The sequence below is a fragment of the Aotus nancymaae genome, unplaced genomic scaffold, assembly GCF_030222135.1.
Source record: "Aotus nancymaae isolate 86718 unplaced genomic scaffold, 86718_ANA_hifiasm-v0.15.2.pri h1tg000051l, whole genome shotgun sequence".
In the NCBI taxonomy this organism is placed as follows: domain Eukaryota; kingdom Metazoa; phylum Chordata; class Mammalia; order Primates; family Aotidae; genus Aotus; species Aotus nancymaae.
The window spans coordinates 2,326,005-2,351,431 of record NW_026988465.1 but is presented as its reverse complement, the minus strand read 5'-3'; the positions used below and the strand labels follow the sequence as shown (position 1 = coordinate 2,351,431).

General features: G+C 42.0%; 1 protein-coding gene across 5 annotated transcripts in view; it reads right to left on the bottom strand.

Annotated features, from left to right (window-relative positions):
- Window positions 1-25,427, bottom strand: part of CDYL (chromodomain Y like) — a 182,979-nt gene that overhangs the window by 42,962 nt on the left and 114,590 nt on the right. For all 5 annotated transcript variants that reach the window (XM_021672664.2, XM_064362948.1, XM_021672666.2 and 2 more), the window contains exon 2: window positions 20,569-21,235. In XM_021672664.2, coding sequence (XP_021528339.2) covers window positions 20,569-21,235 — 667 coding nt within the window. The remainder of the gene's footprint in view (window positions 1-20,568; window positions 21,236-25,427) is intronic.

The following is a 25,427-nucleotide window of genomic DNA, read 5'->3' as shown; positions in this document are numbered from 1 at the left end:
CCCGAGGAGCCACTGCAGGGAAGAGTGACCCTCCAGGCCATGTGCAGATGACAATGAGCAGGGGTTGCCCACACAAATGAGAAGCAGCCATGTTATCCAATTACTCCCAGGAAGAGTGGGTCAGATCAAAGTCATCAAAGCCAACGTCAACATATTTTCTAATGTAGTCAGGAAAAAACATTACCAACTTGGAAACAGGTGAAAGGATGACCATGTATCATTTAAGCATCATGCTGGAGCCACAGCCACCAAGGATCATCTGGTTCTTTATGGCTATGAATCTTCACTTGACTGTTTAGCACTGGTTAGAATATTATACAGCACCATATGGATGTTGCTTTTACAAAACTGACCATGATATAAATGAATGGCATTGGTTAGAAACTTAAATGACACCTGTTTAGGAGAAAAGACAACAGCAAAGGTTAGTATGACTGCCCTGTAGGCCACTAACCGGTTTTGTCTCTATCTCTGTGACTGTTTCAGCACTGTTTCAGTGTCCACACCTGGTCTCCTACATTTTCTTTGACTCAACTTTACTATCTTTTTGATTCCTTCACTGAGTTAACTGAATACTTGACATGAATGCATTCTGTATTTGTAAGTCACGTTTTTACTTACTGGAGGTTGAAATTTGAAAGTAGATGTCCTGTAACCCCTACAGGTTTAAAACTAACAACCTTATATAGCAAGTCAACTAGGAAGTAATTTAAAGTTAAACAATTTTGAAAATTACACATTCTTTTCTAATACCTTATTGAAAGCTAAGGGGCGGGGTTTAGAAACACCACGCTCTATGACATGAACTGAGGCTTTTAGCTATCCCTAGAACCAATACCCAAATTGGTCTGGGCCTCCAGCCATAAACCAAGGACCCCCCTTTAGGAAACAGTACCCAGGAAGACCATATCAACTGTGAGGAAAGTGGTGTGAACACATTTTGTTCACTAAACCAGACAAAACTTTACTTATGAGCCAGGGCAAAATTTTCTTTCAAGTCTCATCAGCTTGCACAGATAGACTTTTACTGGGCAACTAGTAGGTGAGTATATATATGTGAGGACTGTGTATCTGACTCATCAGCACACTCTTAGCACATGCCCCAGACAGCTTAAAGCCGAATTCGTGGCCCACCTGCAATCACCAATGCCATGGCACGCATTCCCTGGACTGGATTAACCATATCCTTGACTTTAATATGTTTCGTTTCAATTTGTCTTGGGGTCTTCATTGGATAAAAAAATGGAACACTGTATCCCTGTATTTCCAAACTGTAAACTGCCTTAAATCCTTTTTCAGGTAAGGTCTAGAGGTGTATAAATCATCAGAAATGCTCCACTATTCACTTCAGGCCTTCTATCCAAACCATCTCTTCCAATATTGCTGCTTTATAAAAACCCGAATAATCCTTCCAGGGCCACGGAGACACCTTTCCCTCTTCATAAATTTCTGCAGACCTCAACCAGACATGCTCGCTCCTTGAACCTTCGAACACAGTCTCTTAAGTTGCTCAGCTGAGAGCACTTACCCGCTGCCTTATGTTACAGCCTCTTGAGTAACTGGCTTCTCCCCACCCAAGAAGCCCTGGTTCTCAGAGGATACATTAGTCACATGGTCCCATGTGTGTCACCTGGTGGACCTCATGACATGGCCTATAGTATGCAGTGTGCTTAATAAATTGGACAGAAGGATAAGAGCAGAAAGTATAAAGGGAGTTGGTCATTAAAGGCAGAGCACTCATTCGTTAATGTGTGCCTCTTCTGGCCAGGAATAGTAGGCTCTTCTGGCCATAAAACCAACCATTAAGAGGAACTTAATCTGGCCACAAGACAAAGATACAAAAATCAGAATCACCATTTAACAAACCTGAGCAGGTGAGTGCTGGCTGGTGTTGTTCCAGGTACTAATGCTATAAGACTGAGTAAATAAATATATAATATGCTGCCTACCTTCCAGCAGCTTGGCTTAGGTAAAGAAACGAACACATTAGCATGCAACTAGAACTGTGGGTGAGTACTGTGTTTTAGAGAGAGGGGGAAGATCAGGCAGGCTTCTCCCAGGAAGTGCTATCCGTGCTGAGGCCAGAAGGATAAGGAGTTAACCAGACCAAAAAAAAAAAAAGTGTATGAATATATATATATATATGAATACATGTGCAAAAGCAGGAGGAAAGAAATTGGCTAGTTCCAGAAAGTGAAGGGAGCCTAGTGGATTGGGAGCAGAGTAAGCAATGAAGGGTCAGTCCTGAAGGGTCCTGAAGGCCACAGTAAGAAGCATGAATTTTATCTCAAGTACACCAGAAAGTGAAGCAGGGCCATAACATACACTTACATCTATAGAAGATCCTTCTGGTGGGTAAGGGAGAAATGGATTGGAAAAAGGCAATAAAGAGAGATGTCAATTGCTTGGACAAGGTGGTGGCAATGGTGAGAGGCTGAGCGGATGGCAAGGATGCGGGAGAGGGGAGGGCATGGCTTTTGGCTTGAGCTACTACTTACTGAGACAAGAAAGCTTAGACACAGCAGCCCCTCCCTGATTCCTCATATCGAGAGAGTCAGTAATTACCCTAGATTTACAGTAAGTTTAATACAGGGCTTAGTAATGACATGACAAATGTATCTTCTCTCTAATATACTTGCTTCTCCTTTCTTTCTGGATGAGTTCCTTTATAAGATTTCTTTCATTCTCAAAGAGCAACAAAACCAAAGGTGTCAGATGAAATGCAGAGAACACCGTCTTAGGACCTAGGGTGACCACTTGCTCATGCATACTTTGTACACTTCTGTATACGAGCATGGAAACTTTTAAATCCCATGTCTAGTCTCAGCACAGAACCCTTTGTGTCTTAACCAGGTAAGCAGAACTCAGCAAAGAATGGAGCCTCTCAACAGACAGGCAGAATGTGACCCTATGCAGGAGAGGTGACCTCCAGTTAGTAAGCGCCACAGTGTTGGTTAAGGGGCACAGCATTTCCACCTGTGGAAGTAAGAAGCTGCAGGGTGGAGGATGCATAGTGGGTCAGGATGTCAAAGGACTGCCTGTGGGCTACTGGTCACCCTGGATCAGAATTTAAAGTTCCATTTCTGCAGGATGGAGGGGAGAAAATGGGGAAAGACAGAGGTAAGCTCAGAGGTCAGGCATTATCTTTTAAGTAGTATTTAAAGTAGAAGCATTTATTCTTAAGAAAACAGTCCCTGGAAGCTTAGAGAGCCAAGGATATAGGCTGCCTCATGGGGGTTCTGAGGAGGTATTTTCACTAAGTAGCTAGCTTAATCTGCAAAGCTGAAGGCTAAACAAACTACAGTGAAATCAAATACTTCCTTAAGCGAATTTCTAAAACAAACATTTAGCTTCAGGCCAGATCAGTGTTTCTCAAACTAGGGTCCAAGGACATACCACTTATCCATCTATGAAACACCACTGCCTAAATCCTGTGCTCACACCCTCTGATCATCTACAAGGCCTGAATGGCCTGCCTGGCTCTAGACCCTTTCCCACCAGGTTAACCAGGTGCTGCCAAGGATCACTCATAGCTATGGTTCTGAATGGCTCCCAGGACAATCACTGAGGGACCATGTCCATCTTTGCATAGGAACACCTGGCTACTTACAAAGCAGCCAGGGCTGAGAAACAAGGACTTGTAATGCAGTGTTTCTCTAAGTAGGGTGCTAGAATTCTCCATGTGTTTGGCATTTCAGGGGTCCACACTAAGTACATTGAGAAGTGGCAGCCCATGAGCCCCCTGACGACAGCAGGGAGAGGCTTTTATGTATCTCTTTCCTCATGGGGACCAAGTGGGGTGGTAGAGAACATGGAGTTCAAAGGGGGCCAAACTGTGGAACTGATGACTCCCTCTAACACAGATGTTTCAGACATGCTGAAGAGCAAAGGATCAAGGGAGAGCATCTAACTGAATACATCATGTTATAGATGAGGGCAAAGGCTACTCAAAATCCAAGACAGGAAGCTAACCTCACCATCAAAGAAACTTAAAAGCCACAATGTGCTAAGTTTTATAAATACAATAAGAAAATATAGTAATTTTAAAATCCAGGTTTGAGATCAGTTTTGAGCATCCAAGAGTACTTAAAAACCATATTAGAGGCCAGACATGGTGACTCACACCTGTTACAGGCACTTTGGGAGGCTGACGCTAAAGGATCGCTTGAGTTCAGGAGTTCGAGACTAGCCTGGGGAACATGATGAAACTGCATCTCCACAAAAATTAAAAAATCATTTGGGCATGATGGCACACGCCCGTAGTCCCAGCTACTTGGGAAGCTGAGGTGGATCACCTGAGTCTGGGAGGGGGAGACTGCAGTGAGCCAAGATGGTATCAGCCACTGCACTCCAGCCTGGGCGAGACAGAGCCAGACCCTGTCTCAGAAAAAAAGAAACCACCCCCCTGCTCCCCAAAAAAACTGTACTAGAGCAAAACTCTTGACAGTCAGCTTTTCTTCCAATCCTTCCATAAATCATGGAAATGCATGCTAAAACTGCAGTCGTGTGGTCTGTGTTTTCCACCCATCTCCCCTTTCTGAAGGAGCACAACTTAGTAACCCACTGGCCCTACAGTGATCCAGCACTTGGGGTGCACTCCTGACTCGAGCTTGGAGTAGCAGCAGTTTCTAATGTCAAACAGTAATGTGCAACTCTGAAGATTGTGCTGAAGTGCTAGCCAGGCTGTCACAGCATTACACAGACTATATAATCAAGAAAACTCAGTGTGTAACTGTTTGTTATAAGGATATGAGAAAATCTCTTGTGAAAACTGGGAAATGCACAGATTAGATTGCACATTATACATTCCTAAATGGTAAATTTCTGTAAACAGGATTAATATAACACAATAAATTAGTTTAGACCACTTATTGAGAACATATTACCAGAAAATGGCATGTGGAAGACTTTGCAAGTAGAAATTTTACTAGGGCAACCTCCTGCTCCCCAAATAAAACTAAAGCAACAAAATTCAGAAGGAGACTATTTTTATACCACTCTCCCTCTGGGTTTGTTGTTGTAACAAATTTGATAGCTGCCATAGTTTTAGAACTTCTGTCTCCTTAGGTAAGGTTTATGGGGAAAACCAAAGCACAGAGTCAAACTTATGTTCACTTTCCCCTTGAAGTCCATGATAAAATAGTGGTTTACATCACAGAAATCAGAAGCAATCATCCAATACACTCTGTACACAATGTCATGCCTTCCAAGGCTGGTCTGAGCTGTGTGGCCCTGTCCTTTTTCTCCTGTGGCCTTCAAACCTGTACTGTCATGAGGCAGACAGAAATAGGCAGTCACACTCACAGAGAACCGTCAGAAGCTGGCAATACACCAATCAAACAGTGTGATTTTCTGCACTCACCATGTTGACAATGTTCATGTTATGCTTTCATGCTATTCCTACACAATTCTTATGTTACCTTTAGAGGTGATGCCAAGTATGGGAATCAGCTACCAAACTTTGCTGAAAATGTCATGCAAAGAAGGAAATGCTACAATTGCAATGTGAATATGGAATACATCATTTAAAACTACATTAGCAAGATGAAAAATAATCTCTGTCCTATTTTACACTGAATAAAAGTCATATCACCCAACCATAGGAGAGGCAGAGTTTCTCTTACCAGATAAAATGTATAACCCTCTTGCCATTACCAATATAATAATTGGGCTGAGAGGGGGTTATTTTAAAGTATATTTGAGAACCTAGTAAGTTCCCATTTAAAAAAAGTTCCCATTAAAGTTGTAGACACTCCTCCTTAGAGACCACGTCATCTTCCCATTTGATTTTGCAGTTTTACTAGGACTAAGTTACTTCTTTCAAGGCTTAAATCCCTGTAGCAACAATTCCCACAATGATTACCAATGACAGTAGAAAGGTCTTATGATAGGAAATTATTCAGTTGGTGAAATGTATGTTTATGTGGGTGAGGGATACCCTAAAAGCCCTGACTTGATCACTACGCAATCTATGCATGTTACAAATGTGCAATTGTACCCCACACATTTATGCAAATAAAAAATAAATAAAAGGGGGAATAAATAAAATTTAAAAATGAAAGAGAGGTCCCATGAAAATGGAGACAAAAGACCTGCAGAAAGCAGGGGCGGAGCGGGGGAGGGGAGGCAAGTGGCTCCCAGCCACAAAATGGGAAAATGTGGCCCTTCAGCTCTAACCTAGGTGGGGTCAATGGCTTCACTGGCATAATTCTCAAACACAAGTTTTATGACTGACTTTCCCTTTCATTACTTCAAACTTAGCTGTCCATCCTCTCCCACTGCTTGTAAATATCCCCCCACTGCCCCCGTGGAATTAAGCATGGCACTTCATAAAAGGTGCTGAAATGTGGCCTTCCTTAGTCACAGAATACATTTCTCACAATCATCTGAGCAGCTGAAAAGACAGTTCAGGTCTGTCTCATGGGAGAAGAGGCAGGCACCCACAGGCACAACATGCCTGAAGGCTCAGGTCACCCCAGGGAAATTGGTTGACAGAGCGTCAAAGGCCAATGAACACAGTCCTTTAGACCAACAAGAACTCCTGAGTGGGTTTAACATTCCCATTCAGTCTGGAGAGGGTTGAAGAAAACAGCAAGCCACGCACAAACTCACTTGAGTCAGCAACCTAGTCAAGTAAACCCAGGTTCAATAAGACAGGCACATGGTCACTGTGACACCATGCTACTACTGGGCTGGCTTTGTTTATCCAACATGGACTTCTCTGACTTCAGTAGCTCAGATCACACTGGGGGTGGAGCACTGAGCCATCTGGGGCAGTGTTCACCATCCTAATGCTGTCGCTGGGATCAGCAGCTCACACAGAGACGGCTGATCACATAGGCACCGTGGAGGTCTGCTAGTGATTAGACGTCTCCATTTCAGTGCATGGACTTTGCGACAATTGTTTCTCAGCTGGGGGCGGGAATGAGGGGGACACAGTGTACAGCTCTAGTCTAAGTGGCTAATGTGGACCTAAGTACAACCTGTAGCTGTATGACAAGGCCCAAAGCCACTTACGGCTTTTCTCCTGGGAACACACTCCCTCTTCTTGCTGCACAGACATAAATAAGAACTTAAACTGCAGACAGAAAGTAGAGATGACTATGACTGAGGTAAATGGGTTGAGAGGGGGTTATTTTAAAGTGTATTTGAGAACCTAGTATGTTCCCATTTAAAAAATGTTCTTCTTAAGCACAAATAAGTCTTAAATAACAAAGTAGGGAGGACAGACCAGATGTTATCATAAATAAACCTGATTGTAAAATGTTATCTTCCCAAAAGCAAGGAAGGGAAGGGCGCGGTGAACGGAAGAACTGAGTATCAAACCCACTTGCTCAGAAGAGCAAATACATCGTCCAGAAAATAACCTGGAGTAACAGATACTTTGGAGGTAAGATTTAAAATGTTCTCTTAATATTTCCTATTAAGAACACCTTGGCAGATGCCATTTACGGTCTTAGACTGAGAGCCAATTACATCAGGTCCATATCACGGGAGGAGATGAGTATTCACTATATTGGGGTAATTACTTTTTAAACAGAGACAGTTTATCTCATTCGATGTCTCACCACTCCACCAGGAGCAGGGCTGTACAACGATCAGTTTATTATAATCTCCTTAACAATAGTCTGACATCTGCTCTTGCCTTAGGGAATGCTGCCCACAACCACAGGGCTGAACTTTGAACACTGCAGGGGCCCGGCCTCGGGTCTGCAGACAGCGTGGCACGGCTCTGTCAACCACAATGCTTTTCAAAAGCACTCTATCATCAGAAACGAGGGCTCTTTCTTGAACATCCATTCTGCCAGGCTCTGAGCTCCTGGAAGTCAGGGGTTCTGTGTTGCCAAGCTCCAGTCCCACAGCCTGCCATGTGGTACATGTTTAACATGCATCTGATGAGGAGGCATGGAGCTTCCGAAACTCTCCCTGACAGAGGGCTGATGCGTGTATGGCACGAGACATGGAATGAATCCGAAACTAAAAGCAAGGTTTAAAAAGATGCCTCAAAACCTGAGGAAAAACTGTTTCAGGAACTCAGAAGCCATGGAAGATAGTTACTCAGGAGCCAGCAACTGTGTGGATGCCAAGTAACATGAATCAAGTACAGCAGACTCCAGCTGCAGGGGCCAAGACACCCGAAGTGGGAGAGAGGAGTGAGCCCAGGGCTCCACTAGGGCCAGAGACTGCTGGTGAGAAAGGACACAGAAACCATCTCCTCCCTCTAGCACCCAGGCCCTGGCAAGCCGCCGGGCACATCATGTGGTTAGATGGCAGGTTCTTGAATCTTTTCACTTGTTGTTGAAGTTGAATGAACCCTTTAGGTAGAGTTTGCTCAGATAAAACAATATGATTTTCAATAAAATGCTAATTATCAAAAGACATTTAAGATGAACCAAAAAAGAAGAAAAGGCTTTCATCCACTCCACAGTTTAGTGGCCACCTACCATGTGGCAGGTAGTAGAAAAACTAGGACGAAATGGTTCTTGGTTCTTACTCTCAAAAAGTTCCCTTGAGCACTGGGCTGCAGCTGTGAAGAGGAATATATTAACTTCACTTAAAAGGACATGTGCACATACAGCAGGGAATGGAGCAGGAGCACAGGCCTGCTGACTCGTCTGATTTGGAGGAAGTCCCCTAAGTGCTTAGGGCAGCAGGAGTGTAGGGGCGCCTCTCAGTACCTTGGTAATTTGTCCCAGCTTCCCTGACAAATCACTTTTTTTATTCTTCTTTTTACTCTTCTTTTTAAAAGACAAACACTAATAATGGAAGCAGAAGTGGTAAAAATTCCTCCAGCAACTCACTCATGCACACGCAAATGTTCATTAAGCCCCTAATGTGTGTAAACAATTGGACCAGGCAATGTAGGAGATTCCTAAGACCATTAAAATATCTGCACAGCACTTTTCCATTCTACCATTTAAAGGTTAAATGAATTTGTCCATCTACTCTGGATCTTTCTCTGGATATTTTAAAAACATCAGATGTTCTTTTTTCAGAATCCTAGGGAACTGGCTCCCATCCATCCAATCTAAGTACTCACGCCACTTTAGTTAAAGCATTCTCCACCCAAAGCAACAGAGCCTTGGAGAATCGGACTCCCTGGCACCTTCCTTCAAAGGCATCCTCATAAACAGTCCGTCTGTGTAATTAATGTGACTGACATGTAAAAGGTGACATATCAAATACGAAAGGGGATAAATGCAGTGCCTAGTCCCCAAAAGATAAAAGGCAAAGTGCAGAGCTAGGCACAGCTCAATCTCCTGATGAGCAGCATCCTGGGCACAGCTGTATTGGGAGGAGGACTGTACTGTTTGAGAGGATCACCCAAACGCCAGAACATGACATTAATTCAAAGTATGACTGTCCAGGCCTGCTCAGTACCTATTGCCGTTTCTATTGTCACTAGCCCTGGCTTTCCCTCGAGGTATCCCCTCATCCCCACCTTCCTTCTAGGTTACAGAGTTTAGATGAAGTTGATCTCACCCCTTGAAACTTAGAAGGAAAAGAAGCCCCTTTTCTGTCTGGTCAGCTCAGAGGTCAGGGCGGCAGACCAGAGCTGCTGGGGCACCTTGCTTCCATGTGGGAAGGACTGGCCTGATTGAAGCAAGTGGAGGCTGGGTGTGGGGAGGGGATAGGGGAATGGTGGTAACTTCAGGCCACAAATCCAGCTGCGTGTGGATTTCGGTTCCATGAGCCAACAGATGCCATTTCAGTTGGCTGTATGCTTAAGCCACGGTGGGTTCAGTTTCACTTACTTGAGACAGAAGCAAAAGTCTTGACTAACACAATACTTAATAATATCAATTATACTTACAAAAAAATCACTTGTCATCAGTGTGACACAGTACAAAGAACTAAATGGAAGTCAGGAGTAGGTTCTAATGTGGAGTCTACTTTCCCGCCAATTCTGCTAGTGACTTTGATCAAATCACTCCCTTTCACAAGCAGCCTCTTCTGTAAACCAAGGATTCTCTGAAAGAGGAAGATGAATGTTGGAGGAACTAAAGACAGAACAAAGGTACCAGAATAGCATGCTCGGAAGAGGCACGAGAGCCTATATCCTGTGTATATATAGATGCTCTCAAGCTTAAGGTGCAGAGTGCCATTGGAGGAATATTCCAGAAGGCCAGTTCCTGGCTGCAGCAAAAACAATGCAAATAGGAATACAGAAGACAAGAGAGATTTGTGACAGGCCTCAATTCCCAGTAGCACACGCAGCAACAAGAGCAAATATTAAATAAAAAAAGAAATTTAATTTGAAAATGTGATTTTTGCCCCCTTTTGTCCTTGAATCAGTTAAAGTTCAAAAGGAGCAAAAACTATAGTTAGAAATATTCCTTTTATGTCATCTGACCTAAGAAATCTAAATTTCTTTTTAATTATACTTTATCAAAGTCCAACATAACGAAATATACTTAGGTACATTCAAAACTGAGCAGGAACCATAAAATTAATGCAAATTAATTAGAGGTTTTCTAGTTCCTTACGGCAGGGCCTAGGTGGTCCTATATTCTCACTCCTGCCATGAAAGGACCAGTAGCTGAGTGAGTGGGGAGGACCCTGAATCATGGACTCCTTTTTAGGCACTCCTTTTAGAAGCATGCGCGCCACAGCTCACATATGCAGAGATCAGTGTGGTCCCTAGGGAAGGACATGCTAATTCACGAAATTTTCACATTTCAGAAGTTAAACCACCCATAAGAAAAACAGGCAAAAAAAGAAAACACACACACACATACACACACACAAAGAGAGAGAGAGAGAAAATTAACAGAAGAATGAATGCAAACAGTCAATGAACCTGCAAAAACAGTTTTCCTGTTTGAAAATTAAAACAAGGAGATAGCATTTTCTCATCTGCCAGACACTGAAAAATAGATTAAAATGTTGGTTAAGAATAGGTAAACGCGTACTTACAATCTTTACAGCATTTTTAGAAAGCAATTTGGCAACATCTATTAAAATCTTAAATCAATTACAGCCCTTGTGTTTTGCTATCATTTACAATAGCAAGTTACCAACTAACTCTCAAATAGTATGAAATATATCCTCAAATAGGAAAAAAAAAGTATATGCATATGTATATGTGTATATAACTATATACGTATATGGGGGAGAAAGAGAGGAGAGGGAAAGTGAGGCAAAATGTAAACAATTGGTGAATTTGGGTAAGGGATACTTTATGGGTATTTCTTGTACTGGTCTTGTAACTTCTAAGTTTGAAATCATATTTATAAAAAGTTTAAAACATAAAAAGATATAATTTGAATCTTGAAATACAAAGTTCTCCAAGATATGATGTTAAATAAAAAGAGCAAAGGTTAAGAACAAATTATGTAGTATGATCTCATATAAAAAAGAGTATAAATTCATGGAAAAAGACATAGAAATGATACACATCAAACTACTGATGTTCCCTCTGGGGAATTTGGTATTCAGGGAGGGGAGGTAATAGTGAACTCTTACATTTGGCTCAAAGTACTTCTAAATTACTTGTTCAAAAATGTATGAAATTTATATATTTTGTAGACATTTCTGCAGCTGTGACATCAATAAAACTTCATATGAAGGGAAAAAAATCCTCAAAGTCTGCAGCAGGGATTCTTAGAGTAGGAAGGGAAACACTCCTTGAGAAGCCCTGGTTCCTCAAGGAATCAGAGTCGAAGACCAACTTAATGAAATAAAACAAGAAGACAAGATTAGAGAAAAAAGGATAAAAAGGAATGAGCAAAGTCTCCAAGAAATATGGGACTATGTGAAAAGACCTAACCTACGTTTGATAGGTGTACACCTGAATGTGACGAAGAGAATGAATCCAAGTTGGAAAATATTCTTCAGGATATTATTCAGGAAAACTTTCCCAACCTAGTAAGGCAGGACAATATTCAACTCCAGGTAATACAGAGACCACAAAGATACTCCTCAAGAAGACTAACCCCAAGGCACATAATCGTCAGATTCATTAGGGTTGAAATGAAGGAGAAAATACTAAGGGCAGCCAGAGAGAAAGGTCAGGTTACCCATGAAGGGAAGCCTATCAGTACAGCAGATCTCTCAGCAGAAACCCTACAAGCCAGAAAAGAGTGGGGGCCAATATTCAACATCCTTAAAGAAAAGAACTTTCAACCCAGAACTTCATATCCAGCCAAACTAAGCTTCACAAGCGAAGGAAAAATAAAATATTTTGCGAACAAGCAAATACTTAGAGATTTCACCACCACCAGGCCTGCTTTACAAGGGCTTCTGAAAGAAGCACTAAACATATAAAGGAACAACCAGTATCAGCCTTTCCAAAAATATATCAAAAAGTAAAGAGCATCAACATAATGAAGAATTTACATCAACTAACGGGCAAAACAGCCAGCTAGTATCAAATGGCAGTATTAAACTCACATATATTATTATTAATCTAAATTTAAATCGACTACATTCCCCAATCAAAAGATACAGAAAGGAAAACTGGATAAAAAGCCAAAACCCATCGGTATGCTGCATCCAGACTCATCTCACATGCAACGATACACCAAGACTCAAAACAAAGGGATGGAGGAAGATTTACCAACCAAAAGGAGAGCAAAAATAAATAAATAAATAAAGAGCAGGAGTTGCAATTCTCGCCTCTGATAAAATAGACTTTAAAGCAACAAAGACCAAAAGAGGCAAAGAAGGACATTACATAATGGTAAAAGGATCAATGCAACAAGAAGAGCTAATGATCCTAAATATATACACACCCAATACAGGAGCACCCAGATACATAAGACAAGTTCTTAATGACTTATAAAGAGACTTAGACTCCCACATAATAATAGTGGGAGACTGTAACATCGCATTGTCAATATTAGACAGATCAACGAGATAGAAAATTAACAAGGATACCCAGGATTTGAACTCAGACCCGGAACAAGTAAACTTAATAAACATTTATAGAACTCTCCACTTCAAATACACAAAACATACATTACCACCTCACACCTATTCCAAAAGTGACTACATAATTGGAAGTAAATCACTCCTCAGTAATTGCATAGCATTTCATAGGTTTAAATGAAAATTGGTTGACTGCTTCTTTGTTATTTTCTTCCCTTATTCCTTCCTGTCTCCATTGTTAAACACAATTATTGGCATAAAAGAGGTTTTCAATACCTATTTTTAGACTGCATTCTAGCCTGGGCAATAAAGCAATACACCCATTCTCTCTCCCTCTTTCTCTTCCTTTTTCTTCCTCTCCTTCATTCTTTTTTTTTTTCATTTTTTCTTAAAAAAAAAAAAAAAAAAGAGAAGCCCTGGTTCCATATCCAGAGAGAAGTGGTCACTAGACTCAACATAGACCACACTTGACTCCTCCCCTTGGAATATGGCTGCTTAAGAGTTGGCAGGATTCATTCCCTAAACTTCTGAAAGGAATCAGAATATGCAATTCCAAAATATAACACTTTTGGATAAGGATTATTTTGGGCTAAAGGCAACTGAGAAGCAACAGTTGCAGGAAGAACTCTCTGCCTGCTCCATTTCTGCCTAAAAAGGGCTTAAATTCCTATCTGTAAAGGTATTCCCACTTTCCTGTAGCAGGAAAAGGAAAACGACTAATCCTCAGAGAGAAGAAACTGAGACAAGAGTGCCTCAACAGACCTTACTAAAACGTAAAACAGCCTTTTTCTTCCATTAGTTTCCAGTATATCTATCTCCCCACATTTTACCACCCCCAAGAAGCCTAGAAACTGGGGTAGGAATTTCTCCACGATTTATCATCCTTTGTTAAAATGGTATATAAGCTCTCAAGCCTAACCACTTCTTTGGGGTTTCCCCTTTTGTTTGGAGATCCCTTGGGCTCATAAAACTTAAAACACCAATTAAATGTGTATATTGTTTTCTCCTGTTAACATGTCTTTTGTCACTGTAATTCACAGGCCCCAGCCAAAAACCTGAGGATAGAGGGAACACTCTCCTTCCTCCTACACGTTTTTGGATAGCTGAACTTGTTATATTTAATTTATTTTTACATAAAACAGGAGATGATTACAAAAGGAGAGCTGATGCCTCAAGGAAAACTACACTGGAGGATCTGGAAAGGATCTAGACTAAAAACTATTGTCAAGCCAGGTGTGAGAAAATCAGAAAAATCAAAAAGGCTAGGGCTGTACTCAGATTTGTAAGTACACCTAAGGTTTGCTCTGCTTTGAAGAAATCGGAACTGGTAATAGTAAGTGATACATTATGAACATGCTTTACACAAGAGAGGACTCCAAGCAATGAATCCATACTCAAAGGGCCTTCGCTCTTCCATCAAGTGGCAAATGCAAGCACTCCCTTGTAAAGGGCCTTGGCTCTTTGATCAAAAAATAATGCACATTTATTAAGGTTTAAAATAAAATGATTATGGTGTGCATGTTTTTAAAGATTCCTGGGAGTAAACAGACTGGCTCTGGCTGGACAAGAGCATCTTCTCTACAGGCTCTGTGCCTGAAACTCTGCACTAGACTTCTTAGGCACGTGGAGGTTTGAAGATCACTGTGCTCACTTGGAGGAACACAGGACCCCACCTGTTGCTAGCAGTCACATCATTCTGCCTGAGGATACCTATCAAATGCTTAGAAAGTGGGGAGGCTGTGCATCTGCTTGTCTCAAAGGACTACTCCCCTCTTGTTTGATTTTTAGCCTCTGGACCCTTTCCTTGTGTGAGTTGGTTTGCTCTTGAAAGGAATAAGCAAGAAAACACATGTGGAAGCCTCTAGCATGGACCCATTATATAAGACATGTCGATCATTTGTGGGGTTTCAAACTGAAATCTTTCTTGATCAAACCCTCAAACACACTTCCCCCCACCCCCAAGAAGGAATCTTGCTCTGTCACGCAGGCTGGAGTGCAGTGGCACGATCTTGGTCCACTGCAACCTCTGCATCCCTGGTTCAAGTGATTCTTCTACCTAGCCTACCGAGTAGCTGGGACTACAGGCGTGTGCCACCATGCATGGCTAATTTTTGTATTCAAACACACTTCTAATTGCCCGTTTGCTGTAACTTGACTTCAAATGTCTCTTCAAGTGGAGGTTTCCTGCTGTGGCCCCAGTGAACAGCTGCTACCTCTAGGGACTGGTCTGCTGCCTTTTTTTTTTTTTTTTTTTTGGGTCTTACTCTGTGAACCAGGCTGGAGTACAGTGGTGCAATCATAGCTCACTGTAGCCTTGACCTCCTGGGCTCAAGCAATCCTCCCACCTCAGCCTCTTGAGTAGCTGGGACTACAGGTATGTAGTCACCATGCCTGGATTTTTTTTTTTAAACACACCTTCAAAACCTAGGAAAATATTTTTTATTTTTATAAAGATAAGGTCTTACTATGTTACCTAGGCTGGTCTTGAACTCCTGGCCTCAATCTATCCTGCTTCAGCTTCCCAAAGAGGTGCGATTACAGATGTGACCAACCACACCTAGCCTGGCCTTCTGACTTCATAACTGGATTCCCTGGGGTTAAGTTCTAATTTCAGAGACTAAATCATAAAGGGCCTTGAAAGCCCTGGGGCCTCTTTCTAGAGGGCAGCTGTTGAGTTGCCTCTTAGGCTTTCCTGATAATCACAGTGAAAAGGGAAAGGGATCATCTATTAATATTCTTACTGAGAGGAAATCACACTCCAGCTCCTCAGAAGCAGCCAGGTTTTCCTGAACACTTTCTCCTGGGAGCCTCCTTTGGTTGAAATGTTCATGAAATGTAATGTGTGCTAAGGTATTAATATTTCCTCAGTCATTGCCTACTAGGTGCTGTTGGCTTCCATTTGAAATCCAAAAGCCAACCCTACGTCATAACACTGATAAGGTTTACACCTATTTAAGTTTGCTAATAGCATTTTCTGAAATTTCATACTTATGGAATGATGATGAATTATATATTTAAATTCATGAAAGAGCAAAGTCATGATAATCCAGTTTTTAAAAGCAATTACTTCTTCTGTAGGATTAATTCACTGGGCAATTAAAATAGCAAGAAATCATCATTAACACTGATAAAGAGGAGAGAGAAGACAGCTGCATCACCTAAATTTTAGATTTTCTCATAATTTTTTTTTCTTTGAGATGGAGTCTCACTCTGTTGCCCAGGCTGGAGTGCAGTGGTGCAATCTTGGCTCACTGCAACGTCCACCTTCTGGGTTCAAGCGATTCTCCTGCCTCAGCATACTGAGTAGCTGGGATTACAGGCATGCGCCACCATATCTGGCTAATTTTTGTATTTTTAATACAGATGGGGTTTCACCATATTGGTCAAGCTGCTCTTGAACTCCTGACCTTGTGATCCACCCGCCGTGGCCTCCCAAAGTGCTGGGATTACAGGCATAAGCCACCACGCCTGGCCGAATTTCTCATATTTCTGAGTGAAATAATATATTCATCATTTAAACCTTTGTGTCATACTTAAAATAATTAAAATGTAAACACATATATGGTTATTCTATAAAAGTAAACAGGTATATGTGAAAACACTCCAGAAACTCTCATTCTTTGGGTTAACAGATATTCAAATATTTGTTGCTTTTGGTGGCAAAAATATCTCTTCAGTACACATGATTAATGTTTTGAATAGGAGATGGTTCATTTTCCAATGATTCCACCAGTATCTACTTCAATTAGTTTTAGAAAAACAAATCAGTTTTCTTATGTAGCTTTAAAATTAATCTGGAAAGTAAAAACAACTGCTTGAAAAGTGTCAGTGAACCAACAGCCTACCAGAGCTTCAGCGTGGCTTCTCCTCATTCACGAAGGATGTGCCCAGAGGGCAAAAGAGGGCTTTCTGGAATGTCTGTGTTTCTGGCCAATTCTATTGGCCTGTTATTTCAATAGAATTTCTCCCCTCCTGCTTTCCTTCCCTCCTCTCTGAGCCAGAGACCTGGGCCACAAACAACTCCTTACAACCCTTGTCTTCACTGCGCACCCATTCTACTGGAATCATTCCTTCTTCATTTCCTGCACACCCATTATACTGGAATCAATCCTTCCTCCTTCCCTGCGTACTCATTCTACTGGAATCATTCCATCTTCATTCCATGAGCACCCATTTTACTGGAATCATTCCTTCCTCATTCCCTGCACACCCATTATACTGGAATCATTCCTTCCTCATTCCCTGCACACCCACTCTACTGGAATCATTCCTTCCTCCTTTCCTGAGCACCCATTCTGCTGGAATCATTCCTTCCTCAAGTACTTGCAGAGCACTGACTACATGGCAGGTGCCATTCTTGGCACAATTTGACTTAGTCTGGAAAAGCAACATGCCTTCTTGGAGCTTACATTCTAGCAAAGAGTGTAACAAAGCTCTTCTCTGCACAGGGACCAAGGCAGCCACAGCACTGAACCTCCCGAATCTGCAGGAGGCCTGCAGTCAGGGGCTCCACCAGCTTTGCAGTTGCTTTTTTTTTTCCAGAAAGGCTCCGCCTCATTAATCTACAAGCCTGATTTAGATCAAGGCCATAGGGGATGTCATTCACCACTGTCCTAAAAATGTTCCCTAAAGGGTTCTATTTTCCTCTAACAAGAGATTATATTCTCAGCAGCATACAGGGCTCAGGGCTGATCTGACCAGCGCCCAGGAAGAAGTGAGAGAGGGATAGAGAGATCATAGCTTTGGAGAAAAATGATGGTGAGAGCCTTGAAAAAAATAGTCATTCCCACCCCAGTCTCCCAACTCCACAGAACAAGGTAACATAATTTAAGATTCTATGCTTATACCTGTCCCTTTTGGTTTAACCAATGCTACCATGTGGATGTTTTTTAAAGAGGAAGTCACTAAATCCTCATTTAAATAGAAGCCATTACTTTCCTTATATAAGAAATGTAAAGGAATGAAGGTTTTCGCTGCAAATTGTTTCACATGTGGTGAAAGTGGAATGTGGAACTGGCGAGGGCTGCATTTTATTTTGAAAGAACTAACACACGAGAGGGAATCAGAGCAAGACTGCACTGGAGGCGGGGACCAACTGAAACTGGACTTGCAGGTTAAGGACTGGGTTCTTAATCTTGCTGGCACAAAATTTTGAAAATCAAGGTTTCCCTCAACAAAAAAATGCACACATGTATATACAACTTTTGTGGACAAAAAAGGGGGCCTATAGATCTATAGATTTCTAAGAGCAGAGATCAGGTGTCCTCTCTGTAAAGAGCCAGGCAGGCCAGGCGTGGTGGCTCACGCCTGTAATCCAGCACTTCGGGAAGCTGAGGCGCGTGGATCACTTGAGGCCAGGAGTTCGAGACCAGCCTGGCCAACATGGTGAAATCCCGTCTCTACCAAAAATACAAAAATTAGCTGGGTGGTGGTAGAAGTAAATGAACAGATAGCTCCATTCATTCACAGTAATGGATGGTTAGCTGTGTTCCAATAAAACTTTATGTATCAACAAAGAAATCTTGATTCCTTATATTTTCACGTTAGTAAATAACCCTCTTGATTTTCTTTCCCCCAAACATTAGGAAACGTAAAATCCATTCTGAGCTCGCAGTCCACACAAAACCAGGAGCAGGGCAGGGTCAAGCCCACAGGCTATAGATTGTCAGTCCTTCTTGGTAGCACCAGAGTCCAGCACCGTGCCTGGCCCCCAAATCATCGATGAAGATGGAGGTGCTTCTCTGTCCAGGAGGCAAGAAGCAACGCTGGGAAGAACGCCAGAGGGGCACTGAGGCACGCGCTCTGGTTCCCCTCTGGCTCCAGTTCTCTCTATGAACATCATCTTCTCTTTGGGCTTGACTTCCCTAACTGCAAAATAGAGTGTGCATTAAGTGAGTCCCTTCTACCTCTGAACTTCTCTGACCCCTCATATGCAACTACATAAGAGAAAACTGTATCCATGAGATCAACAACATAGGAAGCCAAACCTGCAAACAAGTTCACAAGCTCCAGATGAAGGCAAAACTGAAGCCGGGAAAAGGCAGCATTTGGGTCAAGCGTGCATCTGAGAAACATTGGCAAGATGGCAATTTCCTGTCAAAAGGAAACCCCAGATTTCAGTTCATATTCCACTTCTTTGCTACACAAGGGCCTGGGCCAAGGTGAAAATCTGTTGAATGCATCACAGCAGGATGGTTACGATGTCTTAGTGAACACTTCCCTTTAGAGGAAAATGGCTCCTCAAACAAACCAACACCATAGTATTTTGTTTACTATTATTCTACTGAGCTTGGGTTGGGGAGATACACACAGGCAAAGAGACAATTTTTTTTTGAGATGGAGTTTCATTCTGTCACCCTGGCTGGAGTGCAATGGCACCGTCTTGGCTCACTGCAACCTCTGCCTCCTGAGTTCAAGCAATTCTCATGCCTCATCCTCCTGAGTAGCTGGCATTACAGGCATGTGCCACCACGCCCAGCTAATTTTTGTATTTTTAGTAGAGACGGGGTTTCACCATGTTGAGCAGGCTGGTCTTGAACTCCTGACCTCACGTGTTCCACCCACCTCAGCCTCCCAAAGTGATGAAATTATAGGGGTGAGCCACCGCACTGGCTAAAGAGACAATTTTAAGACTATAATGCAGAAGGAAGAGAGAGGAGAGGGCCAGGTGGTGGTGGGAGGAGAGCAAGCCCTGAGCAGCTGGAGACAAGGGGAGTGCACGGCCCTGGTGCTGACGGAAAGGAGCCAGAGGGCAGGGGAGGGCAGGGTCGCAGACATGCAGGGCACACCTGCTACTGAAGGCCAACTGGGGGTGGGGGCACCAGTGGTCACCACCCTTGTCTGAGAATGACTGAAAATGGATGAGAGCTGTAAGAAGGCAGGAAGCAGGAAGCCCTATTAGAAAGCTCCAGCAGGTGAGAAGTCATGAGGACTTCAAGTGAGGCAGGGCCAGGGCCTGTCTGGGAGAAATCTGTGTAAGAGAATTAACAACTGTGGATGGCGCAGCATGGCAAGTGCAAAGGAGCCACCTGTGTAAACTCCCAGTTGTGCTGTCCTGGGAGATGGACAGGTCATAGCACAACCAAGGCAGCTGCAGAACCCAGGAGCAGGGCTGGTGTGAGAGCAAAACCGAGGACACCATCTGTTCCAGGCAGACTCGGCTCTGACGGGAGGAGCAATGGCACCCACACTGCCGATCGTCCCAGAAATGAGCCCAGCTCCTAAAGGCCCCACTGGCTTAGCAATGCCCTCGCTGAAAGGCATTCCTGCTTATTCAAATGGGTGAGCAAAATAAGAACCAGCACTTCTCAATCAATGCTGGCCACACTTAGAATAAAACGCTGAACAAGAGAAAAGACGAGACGAGACTCAGTACCTAAGAGGTGAAGAAAGACAGACAGCTCCAGAAATGTGCTGTAAAAAGTTACCCACCTAACCTAGTTAGAGGGAGATATGTTTAAAGCAAGTCAGTGTGGTAGCAGTCTGTGGATGGTGCAATAGAACGAAACAACTAGCGCTGATTTAAGAGAAATGCCAAAGGCTTCAAGCGAAGAAAGGAGAAGCTGGCAAAATCTCTGCAAGGCTCCAGCAGATGCCGTGGGAATCCCCGGACTCTCCATAGCTCGGGGCCTGATCTCTAGAAGGACCCACGCCCTCTGGGATCACTGCGGAGCTCCAGACAGCTCCCCAGACACTCACCTTTCCCATTAACGGCTAAGCCTGTGGCCATGGCTGCAGTCACCGGGCCGGGCACTTGAGGCACTAGTGGGTGTATCCGGGGCCTGCTCCCCATTCTGGCCCGCTCGGCACCGGGGCCCAATAAAGCTCCGACAGGCTTTTCCGCTGCCACTTCAGGTGCCACCGTGTCCTCCTGACCCTGCTCGACGGGGTCCAGTTTCTCGGGGCTCTCGCTCTGAAAGCCGTCCACTGCGGTCCTGCTCTTAATGGGGCTCTTAGGCACGAGGATCTTGATACCTGACTTTGCTAGGTCCATGTTCTTCCGGCTGGAGAGAGATGGAGCTGTGTTCTTCCTGAACTTCTGGCTGGCAGCAAACAGCTGGCTATTTTTGGATTCATGGTCTTTCCCAATCACGAGTGCCTTAGAAGAGGTCTTAGAAAAGTTGCTGTTGGTGGATCTGGAGATTTGTTTCCTAGCATTGTTGGGAGAGGTCCTGTTTGTTCTGGTCAATGTGCTCTCTTTCTGCTTCTCCGTGTGGCGTCTGTTGAAATCGTGGATATATTCCTCACAGTTGACGAGGTGCTGCTCCGGCTCCCAAGTGTCATCTTCGCTGTCATAGCCTTTCCACCGAACCAAATACTCTGTCTTCCCTTTTTTATTTTTCCTTTTGTCAACAATCCTTTCAACCTGTTTATAAAAGGAAAAAAATAGTTTTAAAAAAATCAAAATTTTTTTGGAAAAGTCCAAGTGTAATTAAGAACATCAAAAATAGCAAAAACTACAATAGATTATAAAAATGATCTCTTCTCCAACCCCAATAAAACAGTAATAGGCCATTTGGGGTGTGAGCAATTTCCCTGAAAGTAAGTCAAACAAGATGCTAAAATTTTATGCTGAGATATGTGGCTATGCATTAGGTGACTTATGTTTTTGTGACTGAAAGGGGCTCTCTGTTATGTCTGTGTTGAAGCCTGACCACTGAGTTGGTTTCCACACTCATGACTGGAACAGCCTAAGGCATCTGCAGCTGTACCTGGTCATCCCAGGGTACCAGCAGCAGGGACCCAAGCAAGGCCTGGAGTGGTGACAGCAACAAGCTACAAGGGTCTGAGAACCTTCTGTGGGTGAAACTGTCAACAAAGAAACATATGATCTGTATCACAGCATCATTCAGAAGCACTCACTTAAAACTAAAAAGGTCAACAGAGAACATCATACTTGATTGTAATAAAACAGTCCAGAGCGATCAGGTTATTTTCAAATCTTAGTTTTAATTAATTTTATACTAACATCTTTCAGTGGAGATGCTGTCAATCGTTGAAATGGATGACCAATACATTCTGGATCAAAGTTATCAATTCACACCACCCTGCCTTGTAACCATGTTTTATCACTGTGACAAATTCTTATACCTTAATATCCTAAGTGTAAATGGAAGAGAGATCTTCCACAACTCACATGAACAAGAATTATCTGACACAGTATCTCCATATCTTATTGGGAGAAATACCTAGTATCTGTTGTTACATCAGAAGTTAATACAAAAGCATCAGCTCACTTCCCGGCGGCAGCATGTGACTCTGTATCTTGTCGGCAGAGGCCTATAGCCACATAGCAGCTCTTTAATTAAGAACGCAAAGGTCTGAGCCCATCAATTATTAAGAACATTGGTACATTGAGGTTGGAGGCAGAGGTAGGTCAGACACACAATGGCATGCCTGGTTCTCTAACATCCCCCAATACTGGAGTCTAATGAGTAGAAGTGCAGGCAATTATGGGGAACCGGAGAATACCCCATCCCCATCATTTACTCTCAAAGAAACAAAAAACTCTCCAGTGTATCTACCTGAGATACAGAAAATAGAAGTCCTTAACTACTGAACAGCCTAAAATTAAATATATATTACTGCTTCTGAGCAAAAAGGATTAGGAAGAGCAAGACCTTAGCTCATCATAGGGCCAATTTCATGTCTGACAGATCTCCACAGAGTCAGTAATTAATGTCAGGTCAGCAAGTGTGAGTCCACACAGTCCACAACATAGCAGGGAAAGCTTTTGAAAGTGATTTTTCCTCTGCTCCTTCCCTTGTGAATAGTTGTGTATAAGGGTGTATTTCAATTTAAAAGATATATTTCTGGAAAAGTCCATGTAAATGATGTTTTTGCAGAAACAGTTTAAGAGTTTTCAATGAAAAGGGGAAAAGACATTATGTCTTACAGGAAAGCTATGCTTCATGCTCCCCCCACCCCTGCCCAACCCACCTTAAATCAATTTCCACTCCAGAAGCAGGCAGTATACTAGAGTATACTCCTGTTTGCTCTCCTCTGTTTCCTTAGAGCTGAGGCAGGAGCCTGGTGGAACACAGTGCATTTCTTTCCATTCCCTTCTTAACCATGTCCCACTGGATTCCCCAGGGCCGGCATCCCCTGGGGAATCTGCAGCTGCCAGGCCCCCAGGAGATCCTGCCCCTCCCTCCTAGGAAACTGAGCAAAGAGGAAGAGCAACAGTAGCCTCCACAGGTATGTGGAGGTGTGTGCTCCATTTTTAGGTATACTCAGTGGCCAGACTGAGTATACATAAGGAAGTCACAGGGGACGCATTAGACCAGGAGTTGGCAAACTTTATATAAAGTGCCAAACAGTAAACGTTTTAGGCGTATGGGTCATCTCATCTCCCAACCACTCAACCCTGCTCCTGTAGCAAGGAAGTAGCCAGATACAATATGTAATAAATGAAATGGCATTAAACAAAGACAAAAACTCTATCTATGGACACTAAAATTTGAATTTTGTAATTGTCACACATCATAAAATATTATTACTCTTTTGCTTTTTTTCAGTTATTAAGAAAATGTGAAAACATTCTTCGAGTTAACCGGCAGGCAGCCATAGCTTGCGATCTCAGCATCAGACTGTGAAGGAGCAGTAAGACATCCAGGGGCAGGCAAACTGCTCCATTAATTCCTGTGATGGAAACATTATGCAAGTCTGACAAGGAGACAACTCTCTATCCAACAACAGCAGAATATACATTCTTCTCAAGCACACACAGGACACTCGCCAGCACAGACCATATGCTAAGTCTTAAGATAAGCTCAGTACATCTAAAAGGATTGCAATCATGCAAAGTTCTATCTCCAAATGGGGATGATACTGAAAATAACAAAGAAGTTGGGAAAATTCATAAATATGCAGAAATTAAACAACCCATGCTAAATAATCAAGGGGCCAGCTCCCCCCAAAATATCTCATGAAAAGCTGGAAACCTTGAGATAACAAAAACAATACAACATACTAAAACTTGTGGAATTCAGTAAAAGCAGTAATGGGAGGGAAATTTCTACCAGTAAACACCTACACTAAAAAGAAGAAAGACCTCAAATCAATAACCTAACCCTTTACCTTCAGACACTGGCAAAAAAGCAAACTAAACCCAAGGCAAGAAGAAGAAAAGAAACAGAATTTAGAGCTTAATAAACAGAAGAGTAATATTTCAATAGCAACAAAACCAAAAGTTTCTTTTAAAAAAATTAACAATACTGACAAACTTTCAGTTATTCTGATTAAGAAAAACAGAACACTCACATTTCTAAAACCAGGAATTAAAGAGGGAACATTACTACAAACCATATGGAAATGAAAATAATTATAATACTAAGAATAACTCTATGCCAATAAATTTTAACAACTCAGATGAAATAAATACATTCTTAGAAAGATAAAAACTAGTCAAACTGAGTCAAGAAAATCTAAATAGATCTATAATAAAAAAAAAGACTGATCATCAAAACCTTCCTTAAAGGAAAGCACACAGGATTAGGTATCTTCACTGACGAATTCTACAAAATTTTAAATAATTAATACCAGTTCTTTATACACTCTTCTAATAATTAGAAAACAGTTTACCACACTCTATGAGGCCACTATTTACCCAATACCAAAACAAAAGACATCACAAGAAAGCTATAGACCTTTATCTCTTTTGTGACTATAGACACAAAAATCCTCAACAAAACATTCGCAAATTGAATTCCTGCAATATATAAAAATGATCATGACCAAAGAGGATTTATTCCAAAAACTCAAGGCTGATTTAATTAAAAAACTCAAATAATGTTCACATGCCACATTAACAGAATAAAGGGGAAAAATCACATAGTGTTTCAATAGATGCAGAAAAAACACGAGAAAAGTCAACAACTCTTCATGATTAAAAAAAACAAAGAAGTCAATAAACTAGGAATAGAGGAAACTTCCTCAAATAAATAAAGGGAATTTATGAAAAACACACAAATAACATCACACTCAATATGGAAAGACCAAAACTTCCCCCTAAGATAAAAAATACGACACAAGGATGTTTGTTCTTGCCACTTCTACGCAACATTGTACGGAGTTCTAGCTACTTCTGGCTGAATGTTAGACAATAAATACAAAGACACCTGAACTGGAAAGGAGGAAGTACAATTATTGCTATTTGCATATGACATGCTCTTCTATATAGAAAAGCTTAAAGAGTCCATTAAAAACTATTAGAACAAAGAAGTTCAGCAAGATTGCAGCATACAAATCAACACACAAAAATCAATTTTTAAAACAGAACTGCATTGTTTTTCTTATAGTAGCAATGATCAAACCAAATATAAAATTAAGAAAAGTCTCAAAATATCATCAGAAAGAAAAAAAAGGAATAAATTTAACAAAAGGGTGTAAGGCTTATAAACTAGAAACTACAAAATGTTATTGAAATAATATCAAATTAAATGGAAAGCCATTCCATGTTCATGGATCAGGGGACTGAATACTGTTAATATCATAAAACTCTCCAAATTGATCTTTAGATTCAATGTAACTCTTTCTAGCATTAAAGCTGTTTTCTT